A 21,218-nucleotide genomic window follows, 5' to 3' on the forward strand; every position below is an offset into this window, starting at 1 on the left:
CATTTTAATACCACTACAGCAAACTGAATATTTAGTTTGAAAGAACATAAATGCAAAATACTCAGTAGTGGAGATAAAAATAAATTACATTTTAAATACGTTAATTTATTATTGAAGCTGCAAAGGTACATCAACGTGAGGTTGTCATTCACAAGTTTGCTCTTTGTTTCATCTTGGTTTGCAGGGCCCTAATTGTATTTTAATTGATACTAACACAACCAACTTCAAGTGCTTAGTTTATGACTGACTTTTTGATTTAAATATAAATGAACACAATATAAAGCGCCTAGAAATTGCCTTGAGTTTGCATAATTAAAAACATCACTTCAATTTTAATTCATACAAGGCAAGTCTTTCTGAATTGTTTTTCTGAAACATTACATAGAATGTGTAATGAGGATTAATCTTTGTGTAATCATCATTAAATAAATGTTACAAAATGTTTGAAAAAGGAGGCATTTTGAATGTAGACTTATCAAACTGACAAGGAAAAACAAGCAAAATTAAGTGTAGTTGCTTAGCTTGGAGTGGACTGGTGAGAGGATCAGCTCTTAAAGATTTAGGTTGGTCAGCAAGTTACAAAATAATCTTGTCCAGTAAATATCAATTGCTTAAATTGAAATAATGCTTCTAATTAAGCAAACTCAATGTGATCTGGAGGCGCTTTTAATCTGGAAATTAACGAACAATATGGAGTCCCAATCAAATCTGGGCCATTTCCTAATGATTCTTAGTAGATGTTTTAAAACGGATATGCAGAATTCTCAGTTAAACTAATTTCCTAATTTCTATTGCATGTGATTCCATCACTATCTTCATATAGCACATAAATGTCTTGATCAAAAGATAAATTTAAAATAAATTGCAAGCAGTTTAATAAAACATTTAAGAATTACTTAATAAGCTAATTAATGCACATTGGTGTTCCTCTTTAGTTCATCAAGATTTGGATCAGGATTTAAATACAGTATAATGGAAGAAAAGTATCCACCAGTAGCTTGATGATATTTTCAGTTTCATAATAGTAAAACAATGACATCTATTGACGTATCAAGGAGCAGATTGTGGTGGTAAAGGAAGGCACATAACAAACCTAATTAAAAACGGGGTGTCCCTGAGTTACGGGCAATCAATTTATGGATACCTGTACATACTAGCAAGCTCCCATAATGTTAAAGTCCAATGGGTGTGCGAATATTCCCCCCTCCTTTTCTTTCTCCCTCCCTCCCTCCTTCCACTTTGGTAATTGATCTTTCTTATCAGTCCTATATGCTTTTGATGCTATAGTATAATACCACAGAGATGTATTTTACCTTAGAGTGATTTTATATTTGCTAACTTAAAAACAAAATCAACATATGAACACTTGTAAAAGTGGAACCTGCTTGTTACCTAGCGATGGTCTGCACATGATCAAGGTTAGCTGTGATGATGTTAGAGTGTACCTAACATTTCCATTATACTGTGTGAATGTCAAGTATGTCCAAGTCAGAGGTAGCACAGTTGAACACATATTAAAGTTCTCTAGTGATATACCTCAACTCCGGCTACAGAAGAGTATACTGGAGTTGTATTTCAGTAATTTGTAGCTCTTCGATTAAGAATGTCAAGTTTGCGTTTTGAGTCCCATAAACATATCACAGTTGATATTGGAAAGCAGTTGTATCTAACTAATCTGGTTTGCTTTCACCTGGATTAGAGGACTGAACTATCAATGTCTAACCAACATTAGCATCCAAAACCTCAACAATTAAGAATGATTTTAATTCTTTCTAATGTGCTGATTAAGGGATAACATTAAAGTATAACATTTTAGGGCCTTAAGTTCAGTAGCTGTGGGATAACATCAATTCCCTCTCTACTTCAGTTTCTGTAACTCAGCCGCTGATGGGTTGCCCTTCCAATATGTGAAAAATATCATCCAGACTTTTGCATACACACTTAATGAATTCCTTAGCATCTCGAGCAGGATAGCTGGAAATATTGTAACCCATCCAGTTATCATGAACACTATATCCAACTCCAAAACCATCAGGAACAACAGGTGCAAAGCCTCCCAACTGGACAGCCGAACTGGTTAGAGTGCTGGTGGAAAGAATGTTGTGGTTAATTTTAATATATGATGGATCTTGGAATAGTTCTGGCAAAGGCATTCCTTTAGATTTTGCCAGGTAACGCAAGGCAAATAAATGGCGGTCAAATCCCTGAGCTGTGATAAAAAAAACAAAAAAAAAATTAGTGACCTATGTCAGAAAGACCCTTTTAAAAGTCTGCTTGATAGAACATAAAATAAAAACTGCAGAAGGTAGCAATCTGAAAATACTCAGCTGGTCAGCCAGCTTCTGTGGAGAGAGAAAATTTATTAATATAAAGGTTGATTATCTTTCATGCCATCTCTTTAAGTGTTACTGAGTATTTCCAGCATTCCTTTTATTTTTATAATAAATTTAAAACATACAGTTTGTCATGATGCAAGATTGTAGCTGGGCTTTATTTAGTAAATGCAGCACAGTTTTAGTCCATGATGCAGTAGTGGGTGATGATGTAGCTTTGGAAAAAGCTCAAAGGCCACAAGAATAATTCTCGTTTTAAAATACCAGTCACACATTCCTCTTGTAGACCCAAAGAATAGAGAAGCCTGCAGGAGATGTTCAGCTGCACAGTAGACCTGATTCACCCCGTACTCTTGAAGCTATGATGCATGCCTGCAAACTACCAGTTTTATTAAATAAACATATTGGAGCAAAATAGGCTGAATTACTGTATTAATAGCTCATATGCTCTCAATGGCCACTTTATTAGGTACTTCCTAATGAGTGCATGTTCATAGTTCTGCTGCTCCTGTAGCTGTAGCTCATCTGCTTCAAGATTCGACATGTGTGTTCAGAGCTGCTCTTCTGCACACCACTGTTGTAAAGTCTAGTTAATAGAGTTACTGTCAGCTTCAACCAGTCTGGCCATTCTCCTTTGACCTCTCTCATTAACCAGGTGTTTTCACTCACAGAACAGCTGTTCAGTGGATGGTTTTTGTTTTTGATATTGTTCTCTGCAACTAGAGACTGCTGTGTGAGAAAATTCAATGGAAATTGCACGCCGGGCACTAACAATCATTACACAGTCAAAGTCACTTGGATCACATTTCTTCCCCATTTTGATGTTTGGTATGAACAACTGAACCTCTTGACCATGTCTGCATGCTTTTATGCATTGAGTTTCTGGTACATGACTGGATAATCAGATGTTCGTATTAAAGAGGTATACAGGTTTGCCTAATAAAGTAGCCACTGAGTGTCCTTTTTGAAAATTGGCTAATTTCCTAGCAGAATATCTTAAGATTAGCTGGAAGGACATCAAGAGGCACCAGGGTCATACCTATTACTTAAGAAGTATCACTTATTGAGGGGAGGCTCCAAGACTGCTGGTTAGATGAAAATTTCTGACTGGAACTAAATTAATATTCCACCATTTTTTGTACTTTGAGCACATAGTTCTAACTTAATTATAAACATTACAACGTAATTGTAGATAACCGAATAGCTGAACTAAGGAAAGCAAAGCAAGCACACTGCTTTTCTGCTTTTCAGAGTACACAGCCATGTGTACTCTGGTAAAAAAAAATATGAATAACCAGAAAAATCTAATGGGCTAAGAAATCTGACTTGCTACAGCATGATTCAAATGGACATTAGTTGCAGGAGACTAGGTTCATATGTAATGTTGATAGCCGAAGGCTGCCTGTGGCGTTAAAGGTTGTAAAAACAAAACATTTCAATATCTATCTAAGTAAGCAAATTTGAACTTACCCATTGCAGCCTCTTTGGTTAGCTGCCCATGATACTTGGAGCACTCGTCTATCATTGCCTTCAACTCCGAGTTGCTATGTTTCGAAGGCTGCCTCACAAATGCCTCAGAGCACTTCTGGGTGTATACGGTGGCAGGGCGAATAGTTTCTGTACGACCATGTTTAAATGCTGCAGTGCTGCATGACTCATAAGTGGCTACTGTTTTGCCATACTGCCTCAGAAAGCCCATTTGAAGAGAAAGTTGAGCCACTGCATCCGGACTCAGCTTCTGCTCTTTCAGGAACAGTTTCCCACCTTTTTTAAACTCGGCAGCTTCGATAGTCAACGTGCTCACAGTGGTGTCAAATTTTTCTTTAGCACTCAAAATACCCACTTTAAGAACATCATCGAGTTTAAACTCAAGCTTCTGCACATTCTTAGAGGAGTCAACTATTGCAGGCTGTGTTGTTGGGGAAACTGCAGGCCGCGTGGTTGTGTCTTTGAAAACCTCATTCTGTAAACGCAGGACAGCGACGCCGTCCCCCCACGAATGTTCAAAGTTCACACTTGCACTGCCATCTTTGGTTAATATGAAACTGAACGATTTGTCATACCAGCGGTTGAGGCCATTTCCATGAAGCATGTTATGGGAGAGCTCACGGTGGTCTTTGATGGTAATATCATCAAGGCAAACACAGAAGACAGCAGAATCTATTTTATTTAATGCCTCTTTATTCCCAGCCTCCAATAGTCTCTGTCTTAGTGAGGACCAGACATCTCGATGCTCACTCGTCAAATACCCAAGTGGAAATTCAGGAGGGGGGCTGGAATCAGACAAAATATACTGGAAATGTGCCAGGATTTCTGAAGGCTTTGTGATCCTTCCATCTTGATCAATAACATCAAATATATAGAAATGTCCATTTCTCATCACCAGCAAGTGCTTGCCACTGTTGTTTGTAAGAAGCTCATCTCGAATTGGTCTGGGAATACGAGTGGAATTGAAGAGTCTGTAGTACTGAGACATATCAAGTGGATAGGCATTAACCATATAGGCACCATACCATGAAACAGAACTGGGAACAAAGCGAATGATATTCTTGAAAAGAGCTGTGTCACTTTTAGCAGGATTGAGGTGGAAAATTTCAGGTTCTAGTAAGCCTGCACGAAAAGTCTTCATGAAACGTACTGCAGACACAGTCATGTTGGCTGCCCTAATTAGCTGGTTATTGTATGCAGGATTTGGATCAGGATTAAAGGACATAAAGGGGTTAAAATTCAGGACAACTGATTCACGGGCACTTAGGTACATGTCAAACCATGGTCCTAAAAGTAATGGAAAAAAATAATTCTAAAAGCTCTGAATATATTAAACCTTAAAACATAATATGTCCCATATGAAACTTTCCATTTGCTTATCCAGTTTTAATTTTTTTTTAAGTCTACTGATTCTAGATAGGTAAATCACCCAATCAACATTCTCTACACAATTCCTCACAAGTGATGTAAAAAGATTCCATGGGCCCGTATCGATATTGTATATTAACATACAATATCATATTGACTGTATTGGCCATATCAAGTTGAATTTGATATTATCGTTGTAAACACAAGGAATTCTGCAGATGCTAGAAATTCAAGCAACACACATCAAAGTTGCTAGTGAACACAGGAGACCAGGCAGCATCTCGAGGAAGAGGTACAGTCGACGTTTCGGGCCGAGACCCTTCGTAAGGACTAACTGAAAGAAGAGCTAGTAAGAGATTTGAAAGTGGGAGGGGGAGGGGGAGATCCAAAATGATAGGAGAAGTGTCTTCCTAGAGATGGCCTGCTGCGTTCACCAGCGACTTTGATGTGTGTTGCTTGCTATTATCCTTGTTCACTTAGGCAAGTGCTTACCATTCTGGGATCACTGAACAATTAAAGGTAAATTTGCCAGTTTTTCCCTTGCCCTAAACCAGGGATCCCAAGTCCAATTCGGACATTTCTACCAATTCAGAAAAACAAATTGCCAGAGGAACTCATCAAATCAGGCAGAACCTGTGGAGCAAAGGGACAGTTGATTAGTGGGGGGGGGGGGGTGATGAACAAACCAGCAAGACATGAAGTGTGTGTGCTCCCTGCAAAGCAGAAAGGAGTGCAGAGAGGAAGGTGTGACTGATGGTGGGATCATGTTGCAGCTGGCCTAAATTACCAAGAATGATGTACAGGATGCAGAGGCTGGTGGCGTGAAAGGTAAGATCCAAGAGAGTGCTAGCTCTGTTCTGTTTTTGAGGGAAGTAAGGCAAGAATTCCTCCTGCAGTTTGATTTTGTGCCCAGATCCCAGTATTTGCAATTTCTTATATCTTCAGAAGTCAACTAATATTACCAGAACTTGGAGACATTAAAATCAATCACAATTCCTACTAAAATTATTCACTACGCCATCGGGTAGAAAAGCTGCAATAATTCATCTAAGGCACACTGTAACAAGGAACATTATGTGAATGATTTTAAAAAATCAAACTATTAATCAAGTGGAAAGACAAATAATATATATTTTCAGATTTTCACCAATTAACAGGTTTGTTTCAAACTGGCAAAAAGGACAATTATTATAGCAGATACAAGGAAGCAGCATTTATGTCATTCTTCCAGTTACAGTTGCAGGAAAAAGTTTGTGAACCCTTTGCAATTACCTGGTTTTCTGCATTAATTACTCATAAGGTGTGGTCTGATCTTCATCTAAGTCGGAATAATAGACAAACACAATCTGCCCAAACAAATAACACACTAACAATTGTACTGCTTCTCGTCATTACTGAGCACATCATTTAAACAATCACAGTCTAGGTTCAAAAAAGTATGTGAAACTGGGGTAATGACTTCCACAAAAGTTATTTGGAGTCAGGTGCTCCAATCAATGAATTCAGATTGAAGGTGTGGGTTATAGAGGTGCCCTGCCCTTTAAAAAAGGCGCACAAAGTCAGGTTATTGACAGAGCCTGCACTTCTCAAGAAAGATCTTTTTATGTGTACCATGCCTTGATCAAAACAACTTTCAGAGGACCTTAGAAGAATTGTAGACATGCATGAAGCTGACAAAGCTACAAAAGCATTTCTAAAAACCTGAGTGTTCACCAGTCTACAGTAAGAGAAACTGTCTCCGAATAGAGGAAATTCAATACTGTTGTTACTCCTCCTTGGAGCAAGTGTCCTGCAAAGATCACACCAAGAGCACAATGTGCAATGCTGAAGGAGGTAAATTAAGAACCCAAGGGTAACAGCAAAAGATCTACAGAAATCTCTAAAGCTTATTAAAGTCTTTGTTCATGTGTCCACTATAAGAAAAACACTGAAGAATGGTGTTCACGGAAGGACACTATGAAGGAAACCACTGCTCTCCAAAAAAAAACATTGCTACATGTCTCAAGTTTGCAAAGACCACTTGGTGTTCCACAGTGCTTCTAGGACAGTGTTCTGTGGACTGATGAGACAAAAGTTGAGCTTTTTAGCAGAAATCCACACTACTATGTTTAGAGGAAAAAGGGCACTGCATAACAACACCAAAACCTCATAACTGTAAATCATGGTGGAAGGAGCATTATAATCTGGGGCTGCTTTGCTGCCTCAGGGCCTGGACAACTTGCAATTGTTGAGGTAACAATGAATTCAAAATTGTATCACCATTTCACAGGAGAATATCAGGGTAGCAATCTGTCACCTGAAGCTTAATAGAAGTTGGATGATGCAAGAAGACAATGATCCGAAACACAACGGTAAGTCAACAACAGAATTGTTTAAATAGAAGAAAATTTGTGTTTTGAAATGGCCAAGTCAGTGTCTAGATCTTAACCAACTGAGATGCTGTGGCATGACCTGATGAGAGCTGGTCATGCAAGGTATCCCAGAAATACTGATGAACTGAAACAGTTTTGTATGGAGGAATGGTCAAAAATTCCTCTAAGCCGATGTGCAGGACTGATCAACAGTTACTAGAAACGACTGGTTGAATTTATTGCTGTACAGGGGGGGGTCACACCAGTTACTGAAAGCAAAGGTTCACATACTTTTTTCGACAGATATTGCAATATTGAATAATTTTTCTCAACACATAAATGAACAAGTATAATGTTTTTGTGTTATTTATTTAATTAAGTTCTCTTTAACAACTTTTAGGACTTGCGTGAAAATCTGATCACATTTTAGGTTATATTTATGAAGAATAAGAGAAAATTCTAAAGGGTTCACAAACTTTCTAGCACCACTGTATGATACAAAAGAGATAGTCCCTTCAGAACAATGATAGCAGTCAAAGGTTTTCCCTTTCATTTGGTGATAACAGTTCAGATCAAACAGCTTGAGGATCTCACCCGAAATGTAACTGGTGTGTTTGTTTCTTTTGTCCTGAGCCACAAGTTCTTCATGTAACTGTTTCCCAACCCCCTGTTCAAAATCGTGAGCCACCTTTTCTGTTCTCCTGTAACAAAAAAAACATATAATATGGGCAGATGTGCACATAATTAGGCCGAGCAAGGAGCCACTTGGCATGGATATTAAAATATTTGATCTGTTAAATGCCACTGTTGCCAGGTCTAAAATCAGAAACAGAGGTAAACTCACAGATAGAACTCTGATACACGAGGAAATCTGCAGATGCTGGAATTTCAAGCAACACACATAAAAGTTACTGGTGAACGCAGCAGGCCAGGCAGCATCTCTAGGAAGAGGTACAGTCGACGTTTCAGGCTGAGACCCTTCATCAGGACTAACTGAAGAAAGAGCTAGTAAGAGATTTGAAAGTGGGAGGGGGAGGGGGAGATCCAAAATGATAGGAGAAGACAGGAGGGGGAAGGATGGAGCCAAGAGCTGGACAGTTGATTGGCAAAAGGGATATGAGAGGATCATGGGACAGGAGGCCTAGGGAGAAGGAAAAGAGGGAGGGGGGGAAACCCAGAGGATGAGCAAGGGGTATAGTCAGAGGGACAGAGGGAGAAAAAGGAGAGAGAGAAAAAGAATGTGTGTATATAAATAAATAACGGATGGGTACGAGGGGGAGGTGGAGCATTAGCGGAAGTTTGAGAAGTCAATGTTCATGCCATCAGGTTGGAGGCTACCCAGACAGAATATAAGGTGTTGTTCCTCCAACCTGAGTGTGGCTTCATCTTTACAGTAGAGGAGGCCGTGGATAGACATATCAGAATGGGAATCGGACGTGGAATTAAAATGCGCGGCCACTGGGAGATCCTGCTTTCTCTTGTCTTCTCCTATCATTTTGGATCTCCCCCTCCCCCTCCCACTTTCAAATCTCTTACTAGCTCTTCCTTCAGTTAGTCCTGACAAAGGGTCTCAGCCCGAAACGTCGACTGTACCTCTTCCTAGAGATGCTGCCTGGCCTGCTGCGTTCACCAGCAACTTTTATGTGTGTTGACAGAATTCCAATGTTCGCTTACCCAGACATTTCCTATGCCTCAAAATGTCTAGACAGTTCAAAGACTAGACAGTTCCCTGTTCAGTTGCAAGCATTAGCTATTTAAAGAAAGATTATGTTTCAAGACTCAATTATGATTTTATTTCTTTTCTCCATCTTTTTAGAAGCACAATAAAGCTGTAGAACATGCATCTTTTTTAATCTGATGCCTACCTCTTCTGAAGATTTTGACTCCTACATGAGTATGTCCAAGGTGCTACAAACTCTCTGGTGCTTCACCAAAATGGCTACTTTCCCTGCATGCCCACACACTGTAGACCAGGATAGTCTTCCATAAGTTACCTGCTGTCTAGCCAGATTCAATTCTCACCAAACGAAGATGGTTGTGGATACTGCAGAATATTGGTAAAGAATACAGTGGGGTATAGATCAGTTACAGATATGGGTGGAGAAATGGCAGATGGAGATTAACCCAGCCAAATGTGAAGTGCTGCACCTCGGTAAGTCGTATATGAAGAGTTGATGAGCAGAGGGATCTTGGGGTCCAAATTCATAGCTCCTTGAAAGTGGCTACACGGACTGATAGAGCGGCTATAAGGTGGTATATGGCTTCATTAGTCAAGGCATTGAGTTCAAAAGCCAGAAAGTTATGTTGCAACTTTATAAAACTCTAGTTAGGCCACATTTGGAGTATTGCATACAATTCCTGGTCGCGCCCCCCCCCCCCATTATAGGAAGAATGTCGAGGCTTTAGAAGAATGCAGAAGAAGTTTACCAAAATGCTGCCTGTATTAGAGGGCATGTGCTACAATGAAAGGATGGACAAACATGGGTTGTTTTCTCTGAAGTGGCAGAGGCTGAGTGAAGATCTGATAGAGGTTTATAAGATCGTGAGAGGCATAGAGTAGACAGACAATATCTTTTTCCCAGGGTTGAAATGTCTAATAGCAGAGGGCATGCAGAGGGAAGGCTCTACAATGAGCAGTCAAAACTACCCAACACATCACTGGCAAAAACCTGCCCATTAAGGACATATAAAGAAAGGTGAAAAAAAGGGCCTGTGACATCATGAAGGATTCAATACACTCTGTTCATGGACTGTTTGTCCAATACAGGACCACCAGACTAAAAAACAGATAATTTCCCAAGCAGTAAAACCAATCAATACCTCCACCCACTAACTCCACACTACTTTATTATTTTCCACCTGTCACCTTATGCACAACCTAGCGTCACTTTATGGATATACAATCATTGTATTTAAGCTTTCTTATCTAATTATATTTATTATGTGTTTTTTATTATTGTGTTTTTTTTTATCTTTCATGGGATTTTTGGGGTTTATTGGATCTGGGGTAACAATTATTTTGTTCTCCTTACATTTGTGAACAGGAAAAGACATTAAATAATCTTAGAATGTATCTAAGTTTAGAAGGGCTAAGTCAAGGGAGATGTGAGGGGCAAGAACTTTTCACACAGAGTGGTGGGTCCCTGGGGTGGTGGTAGAGGCAGATACACTAGGGATTTTTTAAGAGACGTTTAGATAGGCTCCTGGACGTGAGGGAAATGAAAGGAAATGTACATTCTGCAGGTAGAAGGGATTAGTTTAGTTGGCCATTTGATTATTAATTGAATTGGTTTGGCACAACGCTGTGGGCCCAGAGGCCTGTGCTATGCTGTGCTGTACTGCTCTACGTTCTATGGCTGTAGATATACAATTCTTGCAGTGCATTTGGTGAATATACAGAAATGGAAATCAGTATTACCACTCTAGTCCGGGAACACAAAAGCTTTTTGTGTTATCCATTTACCATCTTATTAAGAAAAGATGACTTAACAAAAATAGGTTGTAAAATTTTTAATTTTCAAATTACGTATATCAAATTAATTTTGAATTAAGCTACAGAAGTAAACCAATACCTAGTAACATAGAGGTGCATAAACTGCAGAAATCAATGATTTGTGCAAAAATCACTCCTCAATTGCTGACTGCATTGTATAAAATGAGACCTGCACTCAGCACACCAGGATGATTCTAGTCCATTCCCAGTTAAATTATCTCAGCTGAGGCTTTTCAACTTCATGTGAAAGGAAGGGGAAACTCTGCCAGCATTCACATGTCCTGATCATTGTTCACTGATCTCTATTGGAGGGAGAGTATACGAGTTGGTTAAGGCTAGACAGGGTTCGGGATGTGAGCAACCCAACAACCCAACCATACATTACCAAGGTTCACTGGTAGTTGAAGAGAGAAATATATAACTATGCTTCTGACATCATCCCATTTCAATAACTTCAAAAGTAAACACAGCATCGGACAAACAAAAAGCCAGTTAATATTTTAAATAGTATTGCTTAGAAGAGCAATGTTGGCCATGGAGAATACCCCCTTTGTAAAATAGTGTCAATAAAAGATTTTTTTAAAATTAAACAATTAGTTTTATTTGTCACACGTCCATCAAAACATTGAAACATACAGTAAAATGTGCTATTTTGTGTAAATGACTTACACGGTCCAAGGTTTGTGCTGGGGGACAGCCTGCAAGTGTTGCTATGCTCACAAGTCACTAACCATAACCGTATAGCTTGGGATTGTGGGAGGAAACAGGAGCTCCTGGAGGAAAGCCTTATGGTCATGGGAAGAACAGACAAACTCCTTACAGACAGCAGCGGAAAATGAACCGATTGGTGATTGCTGACGCTATAAAGTAATTGCACTTACTGCTACGCTACCGTAGCACTTGGTGTCACACTTATGCATTTAAATAAATATTACCAACAAGTAAAGCATTTGATATACTGGACTTTTGACAATCTGTATTGACTTGGTACCCCATTCAAGAGCCAGTCTGTAACTACTGGTTAATCCATATCTTTCCAAATAATTAAGTCAAAATATTAATATATGAACACTACCTTCATGAAGAAGCTTGAAAGTAATAATGAAACAAGTATATGCCTGCTCTAATTCCTTCGCTTTCGTTTCCCCAATACAAGGCACATACTTGTCTCTCAATAGTCCCAAAATGCAATCCATACATGATCTTTGTGAAGATTTAAAGCACTTGTTCAGAGCACGTTCGGGTGATGTCTCTCCTCCTCTTCACTTGGGGGAAAGGCCTCAACTCTACATCTCACCCCTCTACAACACTGACTCATAGTTCCTACTCTGCAGCATATGAAGCTTTGTTCTATACTGAATTTATGAATAACATAATTTCAACAAATAAGCTATACTTATATCATAAACAGTAGGAGGGTATTACATTTGAAAGATAAAAACAAATTAAAATCTGTATCAGGTTATTTTGATACAAAGCACAAAATAAATGATAGGCAAATTTCTGGATTGTCCATGTCTTTGTTTCCATATATTATTGAGGTCTCAATAGGAATTCACTCCCAGATGAGCTAAGCACTTTTTATGCACACGTCAAAAGGGAGAATAAAATTATACACGTGCGAGTCCCTGCAGCATCCCTGAGATCTCTCTAGGTGACCGGCGTCAGAACATCTTTCATGGGGGTGAACAAGGCATCAGGCCCTGATGATGCACCTGGTAAGGTAATGAAAACCTGTGCCAACCAACTGGCGGGAGTATTCCAGGATATCTTCAATCTTTCACGAGGTTCTCACCTGCTTCAGTGCCCCAGGAGAGCAGGCTGAGCTGCCTCAACAACTATCACCCAGCTGCACTCACATCGACTGTGGTGAAGGGCTCTGAGAGGTTGGTTTTGACCAGAATCAACATCCAAGGAAGGATCTGGACCCTCTGCAATTTGCCTATCACCACAATAGGTCTACAGTTGACGCAATCTCACTGGCTCTCCACTGAGCCTTGGATCTCCTGGCCAATAGCAATACCTGTATCTGCGGGCTGTTTATTGAATATAGCTAAGTGTTTAACACAACGATACCCTCAGTACTAATTAACAAGCTCCAAAACCTGGGGCTTTGTACCTTCCACCTGCAACTGGACCCTTGCCTTCCTCATCGGTAGACAATGGTCAATGTAGATCAGAAATACCATCTTCTCCTCACTAATAATCAACACTGGCGCACTGCAGGGTGGTACTGCTCTGTTCTCTCTACACCCATGTCTGTGTGGCTAGCCACAGCTCAAACAACATCTATAAATTAGCAAACAACACAACTATTGTTGGCAGAATTTCAGATGATTAAGGGAGGGCATGCAGGAGTGAGATAGATCAGCTGGTTGAGTATTGTTGCAACAGCAACCTTGCACTCAATGTCAGGAACTGATTGTGCACTTCAGGAAGGGGAGGTCAAAGGAACACACACCAGTTTTCACCGAGGGATCTGCAGCGGAAAGGGTGAGCTTTTTCAAGTTCCTGGGTGTCAGCAACTCTGAAGACCTATCCTGAGCCCAACGTATGGATGCAATTACAAAGAAGGCACATTATCAGCTATATCGCATCAGAAGTTTGAGGGGACTAGGAATGACACTAAAGACTCCTGCGAATTTCTACCGATGTACCATGGAGAACATTCTAACTGGCTGCATTGATGTGTGGTATGGAGCGGCCACAGCACAGGATCAGAAAAGGCTGCAGAAAGTTTCCAGCTCAAACAACTCCATCATGGGCACTAGCCTCCCCTGCATCGAGGACCTTTTCAGAAGACAATGTCTCAAAAAGTGACATCCATCATTAAGGACCCCCATCAGACAGGACATGCCCTCTTCTGATTGCTACCATCAAGGAGGAAGTACAGGAGCCTGAAGACACACACTCAATGCATAGGAACAGACTCCTCCCCCCCCACCATCAGATTTCTGAATGGACAGTGAACACTATCTCACTAATTTTTTTGCTCTCTTTTTTCATGACATACTTAATTTAATTATATATTTCTTATCGTAATTGACAGTTTTTATTATCTTGTATTGCAATGTACTGCTGCCGCAAAACAACAAATTTTACAATATATGTCAGTGATATCAAAGCAGATTCTAATTCGGGTGAGACTACCTTTAAATACTTGCATATTTTATCAGATATGGTAGCTACTAATAATTGTGCAATGAGGCTGAAGGGGCAAATTCCAAGAACATCATATACATTAAAATACTGGAAAACACTCAAATCAAAACCCTGAGTGTTTACTCCTTAGCATTACAAAGTTAACATAACATTCCTAAACTACCAGCTGATTAAAATTTCATTCACTTACCTATATTGGTCATTATCTAAAAGTGGTCTCTGTGCATTCAGGAAACGGCGGACTGTATCCTGCAGCTTTGGAATGGGTAACCTTTGGGGTAAAGATAATAAATTAGGAGGTAGCTCAGGAACACAGCCTAAAGCTGCAGGGCAATTAGTTTTCAAATTGAAATATAATGTACACCATTTTCAATTTTCATTTATACTGCTGTATAAAATATCACTTATTAATACCAAGTACCGCGTGAAGGTCCTGTAGGCTTATATTTTATACAAAGTGTTGCTTGGCATCAAAGCCATAACTTGATGCACTGGGGAGAAGATTATGATGTGAGACTTTTAGGAAGCATTTGTCACCATAACGATCTTTAGTTAAAGAAATATTATGTCAACATCTGACATTTTTGATCATTACAAAGATTTCTTCAAAATTATTTGTATCACTTGAAGTTCAATTTAAAACTCACATCCAATTTACACACACAAAATGCTGGAGGAACTCAGCAGTCCAGGCAGCATCTATGGAAAAGAGTACTGTTGATGTTTTGGGCCAAGTGTGTCCTGCCGAACGGTTTCGGCCCGAAACGTGAACTGTACCTTTATCCATAGACACTGCCTGGCCTGCTGAGTTCCTCCAGCATTTTGTGTGCTACTTGGATTTCCAGCATCTGCAGATTTTCTCTTGTTTGTGATTGGGTGACACTCAATTTGTTATTTTTCCCCAATTCAAACAGGCAATAAAAGCAAAACACCATTTTGATAACCAATGATGGTCACTGGGAATAGTTCTTACCTGAAGATTTCATAACATGACATCCACTTTAATAATTCTGAGGAAGGATCACAGCATTGGGCAGTCAACATCAATATCAAGGAACTCTTGGTCAGGAAAGAAATGAGGGTGTGCTCTGAGTATTACAGGCTGTTATAGCAAGTACAAGTAAAAAACTTCAAAGACCAGCAAGGGGTTGAGTGTGTGCCTATACAATACATGCAAATAATCAACCAATACTAAAATTTGTATGGAAACCATTCCACACTCCAGTGATGGTCTGAACAATCTATTAATACTAATCTCATTTTCAGATAAACATAAAAATCCTATGAAAATTCCAAATTCTAGTGGAATTTGTGAAGCCAGCAAATACAAGAACATCAGAATTAGGAGCAGGAGTAAACCATCTAGCCTTCATATCTGCTCCACCATTCAATGCTGATCTTCCATTTCATTGCTGGAAAATGGCACTATCTCCATTGTCTTTAATCCACTTCATGTCCACAAATCTATCAAACAAAACATCCACAGCCCTCCAGGGTAAAGAATGGCAAAGATTCATCACCTTCTGAGTGAAGAAATTTTACCTCATCATGAATTACTTAATCCTTGTTTTGAGGTTGTGCTTCAGTTCTGGATGCCTCAATCCAGGAAAACAACCCTCCTACAATAAGCTTATCTAGCTCAGTGTGGATGTTGTAAATCTCAACGAGATCACTTTATGTGGGTATGCTGCCAGTGGTGTCCTACACTGGTCGGTGTTGAGGGTGGTTCTTTCATGTTATTTTAGATAACAGAATTGAAGGCTTTATGACCAAGTTTGCAGATGATACGAAGACAGGTGGAGGGACAGGAGTGTTAAAGAATCAGGGAGTCTGCAGAAGGACTTGGACAAATTGGGAGAATGGGCAAAGAAGTGGCAGATGAAATATCGTGTACAGAAATGCATGGTCATGCACTCTGGTGGAAAGAATAAAGGTGTAGATTTTTTTTTTAATAAACAGGGAGAAAATTCAGAAATCAGAGGTGCAAAGGTACTTGGGAGCCCTTGTACAAGATTCCCTAAAGGCTATAACATTCAGGTTGAGTCAGTAGTAAGGGAGGCAAAACTCAAGGTTAGCATTAATTTCAAGAGGACTAGAATATGAAAGCAAGGATCTAATGCCGAAGCTTTGTCAGACATTGGTCAGACCAGACTTGGAGTCCTGTGCGCAGGTTATGGCTCCTTATCTCAGAAAGCATGTGTTAGCATTGGAAAGCATCCTGCTGATGTTCATAAGAACGATCTGGGGAATGAAAGGGTTAACATGAGCCTGTGCTCATTGCAGTTTAGAAGAATGTGGGGAGATCTCACTGAAACCTATTGAATACCGAAAGGCCTACACAGAGTGGACGTGGAGAAGATGGTTCTACAGTGGGGGAATCTAGGACCAGAGGGCACAGCCTCAGAGTACAAGGACATCTCTTTGGAACAGAGATGAGGAGGAATTTCTTTACCCAGAGGGTGATGCGTGGCACAACTGGCAGGTGTGTCTCCCAGATGAGTTAAATCTTTTTTTAACACTCGATTCGAAGATGCCAACACTGATGAGCCGCTGATGTGACCTGCAGCTTGGTCATCTCTGAGGCTGAAGTATGCAGGTGTTTCCAATGAGTGGACAGTCACAAGGCTTCGGGACCAGATGGCATCCCAGGGCGAGTACTCAGATTGTGTGTGGGACAACTGGCAGATGTGTTTACAGACATTTTTAATCTCTCCCTTTCCCAGTGTAGAGTGCCCTCCTGCTTCAAAACATCCACCATTGTTCCTGTACCTAAAAAGACGAAGGTGACATGTCTGAGCGACTGGCATCCTGTCGCATTCAACTCAATAGTAAGCTCACACCGTCCTTGCACATCTGGAGAACAGGACTGCCTATGTGAGAATGCTGTTCTTGGACTACAGTTCAGCATTCAACACAACTCCCTCCAGGCTGAACAAAAAGCTCAGAGACCTCAGCCTTCACCCTGCCTTGTGTAGCTGGATCCTGGACTTCCTGTCAGATCGCCAGCAGGTGGAAAGAGTGGGCTTCCTCACCTCTGCCCCTCTGACCCTCAACACAGGTGCCCCTCAGAGATGTGTACTAAGCCCCCTCCTTTACTTTGTATATCCATGACTGTGTCGCCACCCACAGCTCTAATCTGCTAATTAAATTTGCTAACGACACTATACCGATTGGCCTAATCTCAAAGAATAATGAGGCAGCCTACAGAGAAGTAGTCATCACCCTGACACAGTGGTGTCAAGAAAACAACCTCTCCCTCAATGTCACAAAAACAAAGGAGCTGGTTGTGGATTACAGGAGGAATGGAGACAGGCTAACCCCTATTGACATCAATGGATCTGGGGTTGAGAGGGTGAACAGCTTTAAGTTTCTCGGCATAAACATCACCGAGGATCTCAAGTGGTCTGTACATACCGGATGTGTGGTGAAAAAGGCACAACAGTGTTTCTTTCACCTCAGACAGTTGAAGTTTGGTATGGGCCCTCAACTCCTAATAACTTTCTATAGGGGCACAATTGAGAGCATCCTGACTGGCTGCATCACTGCCTGATATGGGAACTGTACTTCCCTCAATCACAGGACCCTGCAGAGAGTAGTGCGGACAGTCCAGCGCATCTGCAGATGTGAACTTCCCACTATTCAGGACATTTACAGAGACAGGAGTGTAAAAAGGGTCCGAATGATCACTGGGGACTCAAGTCACCCCAACCACAAACTGTTCCAGCTGCTACCATCCGGCAACGGAAGCGCAGCATAAAAGCCAGGACCAACATTCTCCAGGACAGCTTCTTCCACCAGGCCATCAGACTGATTAATTCATGCTGACACAACTGTATTTCTGTTATATTGACTGTCCTGTTGAGGCAGTGTGTTGTGTCCTTGAGCAAGGCACTTAATCACACATCGCTCTGCGACGACACCGGTGCCAAGCTGTATGGGTCCTAAAGCCCTTCCCTTGGACAACATTGGTGTTGTGGAGAGGGGAGACTTGCAGCATGGGCAACTGCTGGTCTTCCATACAACCTTGCCCAGGCCTGCGCCCTGGAGAGTGAAGACTTTCCAGGCACAGATCCATGGTCTCGCAAGACTAACGGATGCCTTAAACTGACTAACCTGTTGTACATACTATTTATTACAATTACTATAAATTGCACATTTAGACAGAGATGTAATGTAAAGATTTTTACTCCTCATGTATATTAAGGATGTAAGTAATAAAGTCAATTCAATTCAGTGATAAATCTGTGGAATTCATTGCCACAGATAGCTGTGAGGGCCAAGTTATTGGGTATATTTAAAGCAAAGGTTGATAGGTTCTTGATTAGAAAGAGTGTCAAAGACTACAGAGAGAAGGCAGGAGGATTGGGTTGAGAGGGATAATATATCAGCCATAATGGAGTGATGGAACAGACATGATGAGCCAAATGGCCTAATTCTGCTCTTATGTCTTAAGCCAAACAGGAAGATGCAATGCTTGTTGTTGCCAGTGGTATGCGTCGATTTTTCAGGGATGTTCTGAGAGTTTTTGAATCTCTTTTTTTGTCTACCATGTGATCAATTTGCCCTGTCAGTTCTCCATAAATGTAAGTAATAAAGGTGAACTGTCATTTCTCTTCCCATTTGCTTGCTGCACCTGTACGTTTGTTTAACTGCGTGCGCCTTTGTTTATACCTCGATATTTCTTAATTTTCCAGCATCGTTAAAACATTTTGAAGTGCATGACTCACAATTTTCTTATATTCTATTTCCATGTTCTCATTCACTTTGTCAAATATCCAAACTGAAATCTCTTTGCAGCCTTCTCCTTTACTTACACCTACTTCTGTAGCACCGGAAAACTTGGAAATAAAATATTTGGGCCTCTCGGTCATTGATGTGTATTGCATATAGGTGGGCCACAAACACCAATCTCTGGCCACGGGAAACCAGTATGCAAAAGACCCATTTATTCCCCGCAAACTACAAACTTATTTTAAGCGGATTCATAATTGTGATCAGTTTACAGCAGCAATACGTAGTGTGATATTTGCCTAACCTTGCAGATTATAATCAGGAGCTTAGGGATACAAGTGATACAGGCAAACTGTAACAACTCAGTGAAAATAACGCTTTCACAATTTGGGTAATATGTTTTCCAGCGACCTTCACTCCACAACCCATTCAAAGTGCAACGAACGCGCAGTTCAAGAACTCGGGTATTTTGCAAGTTGCCCTTTCACCCAGCAATCCACGAAAACAAAAAAAACACTGCACAAAGGCACGGGAGGGAACCGGCACTAACCGCGGGAGACTCTTCTGGAAGTGGTTGGTGGGAACGATGCTTTCGTGCAGATAGTCGGGATCGGGGCTGGAGCTGCTCGCCCGCTGCAGAGATCGGCCGCCGACCGGAGCCCGCACCGTGATCGCAACCCGGGCTCGGCACTGCCCGGCCGGAGACGCCACCCACCCCAGTTCGCTCAGTTTGCTGGCAGCAGGGGGAAGTCGCAAGGCAGCCATCACAGCCGTAAGTCACAAGCACTTATGCAAACAATCAAAGAATCCCAATTTAACAAGTAGCGGTTCGGTAGCAGTCGCACTCCTGGATTTCCGGGAAGTTTCGGCAAAGCCCCGGACTCCAGCCCAGGAAGTGACGAGAATGGAAGGGCGGGTATAGAGGAGGCACCACTTCTAGTGCAACGTTGCACTCTAGCTGGCGTGGGACCTAACCAGTTACCCTTTACCGCCACCCTCCTCCGTCTGACGGGGCTGGCCCTCACTCGACAATGTGCCTCCCACTTTCTCCAAACTCAATGTGAAGTTATGGGCTCCAGCTATGTCTGCCTTGGAGTTGGCTAGACGAGGTTCAATGGGTCCATGTTCCAGGCCTTCCCCGATAATGCTCCCCAGCTCTTTGCGCTACGTTGACGACTGCATTGGTGCTCTTTCCCGCACCCGTGCGGAACTTGTCAATTTCAGCAAATTTGCCCCTAACTTCCACCCTGCCCTTAAATCCACTTGGTCCATTTCTGACACCTCTCTCCCGTTTCTAGGCCTCGCTGTCCGAGGCAAACTATTTACCGATGTATTTTATAAACCTACCGATTCCCATGGCTAACATAATTATACCTCTTCCCAACCTGTCGCCTGTAAAAATACTATTCCCTTTTCTCAGTTCCTTTGTTTCTGTTGCTTCAGTTCCCAGGATGAGGCTTTCCTTTCCAAGGTATCAGAGATGTCCTCCTCCTTCAGAGAATGGGGTTTCCCTTCCTCCACAGTGGATGCTGCCCTCACCCACATCGCCTCCATTTCCCGGACTTGCCCTCACCACATCGCCTCCATTTCCTGGACCTATCCTCACCCCATCATCCTGCCACCTTGACGGGTATAGAGTTCCTCTTGTTTGTCCCTACCACCCCATGAGACTCTTCATCCAGTATATTACTCTGTGTAACTTCTGCTATCTTCAACAGGACCCTACCACCAAATACATCCTTTATCTAATGCCTCCACTCTGTGATTCCCCTGTTCATTTGTTCCCCAACCCTCCCCCCACTAATTTTCCTCCTGGCATTTATCCCTGCAAGCTGAAATTTTGCACCTGTCCATTCACCTCCTTTCAGGGCCCCAAGTAGTCCATCCAGATGAGGCAACACTTCACCTGTGAATTTTTGGGGTCGTCTATCTGGTACTCCCGATGCAGCTTCCTCTTCATTGGTGAGACCCAGCACGGGCTGAGGGACTGCTTTGTCGAGCACCTTTGCTCCATTCACAGAAAGCAGGATTTCCCCTTGGCCAATCATTTTAATACCTATCCCCATTTCCATTTCGATATGTCGGTCCATGGCCTCTTGTACTGCCACGATCAGCCCACATGAGGTTGGAGGTGCAACACCTCATATTCTTTGTGGGTTGACTTCAACTTGAAGGCATGAACATCAATTTCTCCAACTTCCAGTAAATTTTCCCCCTTCCCCTTCCCTCTTCAATTCTCCACTCTTCCCCCCTTACCTGTTCTCTTCTCCTCACCTGCCTATCACCTTCTCC

The 21,218-nt window shown here is 41.4% G+C and overlaps 1 protein-coding gene across 2 annotated transcripts; it reads right to left on the reverse strand.

Moving 5' to 3' along the window:
* Positions 1 to 93: 93 nt before the first annotated feature.
* cpt2 (carnitine palmitoyltransferase 2) lies at positions 94 to 21,027 on the reverse strand. Of its 2 annotated transcripts, XM_063064231.1 has the most exons (6): positions 19,477 to 19,614; positions 15,169 to 15,297; positions 14,386 to 14,466; positions 8,135 to 8,241; positions 3,804 to 5,108; positions 94 to 2,209 (listed from the first exon to the last, which is right to left on the reverse strand). In XM_063064231.1, the coding sequence occupies exons 2-6, from the start codon at positions 15,237 to 15,239 to the stop codon at positions 1,878 to 1,880; spliced, it is 1,896 nt and encodes a 631-aa protein (XP_062920301.1). In that variant the 5' UTR covers positions 15,240 to 15,297; positions 19,477 to 19,614; the 3' UTR covers positions 94 to 1,877. The 2 variants fall into 2 exon arrangements, with proteins under 2 accessions (XP_062920301.1, XP_062920300.1); XM_063064230.1 differs by lacking the exon at positions 15,169 to 15,297 and having other exon boundaries at positions 19,477 to 21,027.
* Between the last annotated feature and the right edge of the window lie 191 nt (positions 21,028 to 21,218).

This window comes from Mobula hypostoma, chromosome 12 (assembly GCF_963921235.1).
Source record: "Mobula hypostoma chromosome 12, sMobHyp1.1, whole genome shotgun sequence".
NCBI classification, from domain to species: domain Eukaryota; kingdom Metazoa; phylum Chordata; class Chondrichthyes; order Myliobatiformes; family Myliobatidae; genus Mobula; species Mobula hypostoma.

Coding starts and splice junctions, on each gene's coding strand:
- cpt2 (XM_063064230.1), bottom strand. CDS start 19,691: ATGGCTGCCTTGCGACTTCCCCCTGCTGCCAGCAAACTGAGCGAACTG. Junction 8,242..14,385: donor TTAGATAATGACCAATATAG/GTAAGTGAATGA, acceptor TTTTTGTTACAG/GAGAACAGAAAAGGTGGCTC. Junction 2,210..3,803: donor AACCAAAGAGGCTGCAATGG/GTAAGTTCAAAT, acceptor TTTTTATCACAG/CTCAGGGATTTGACCGCCAT.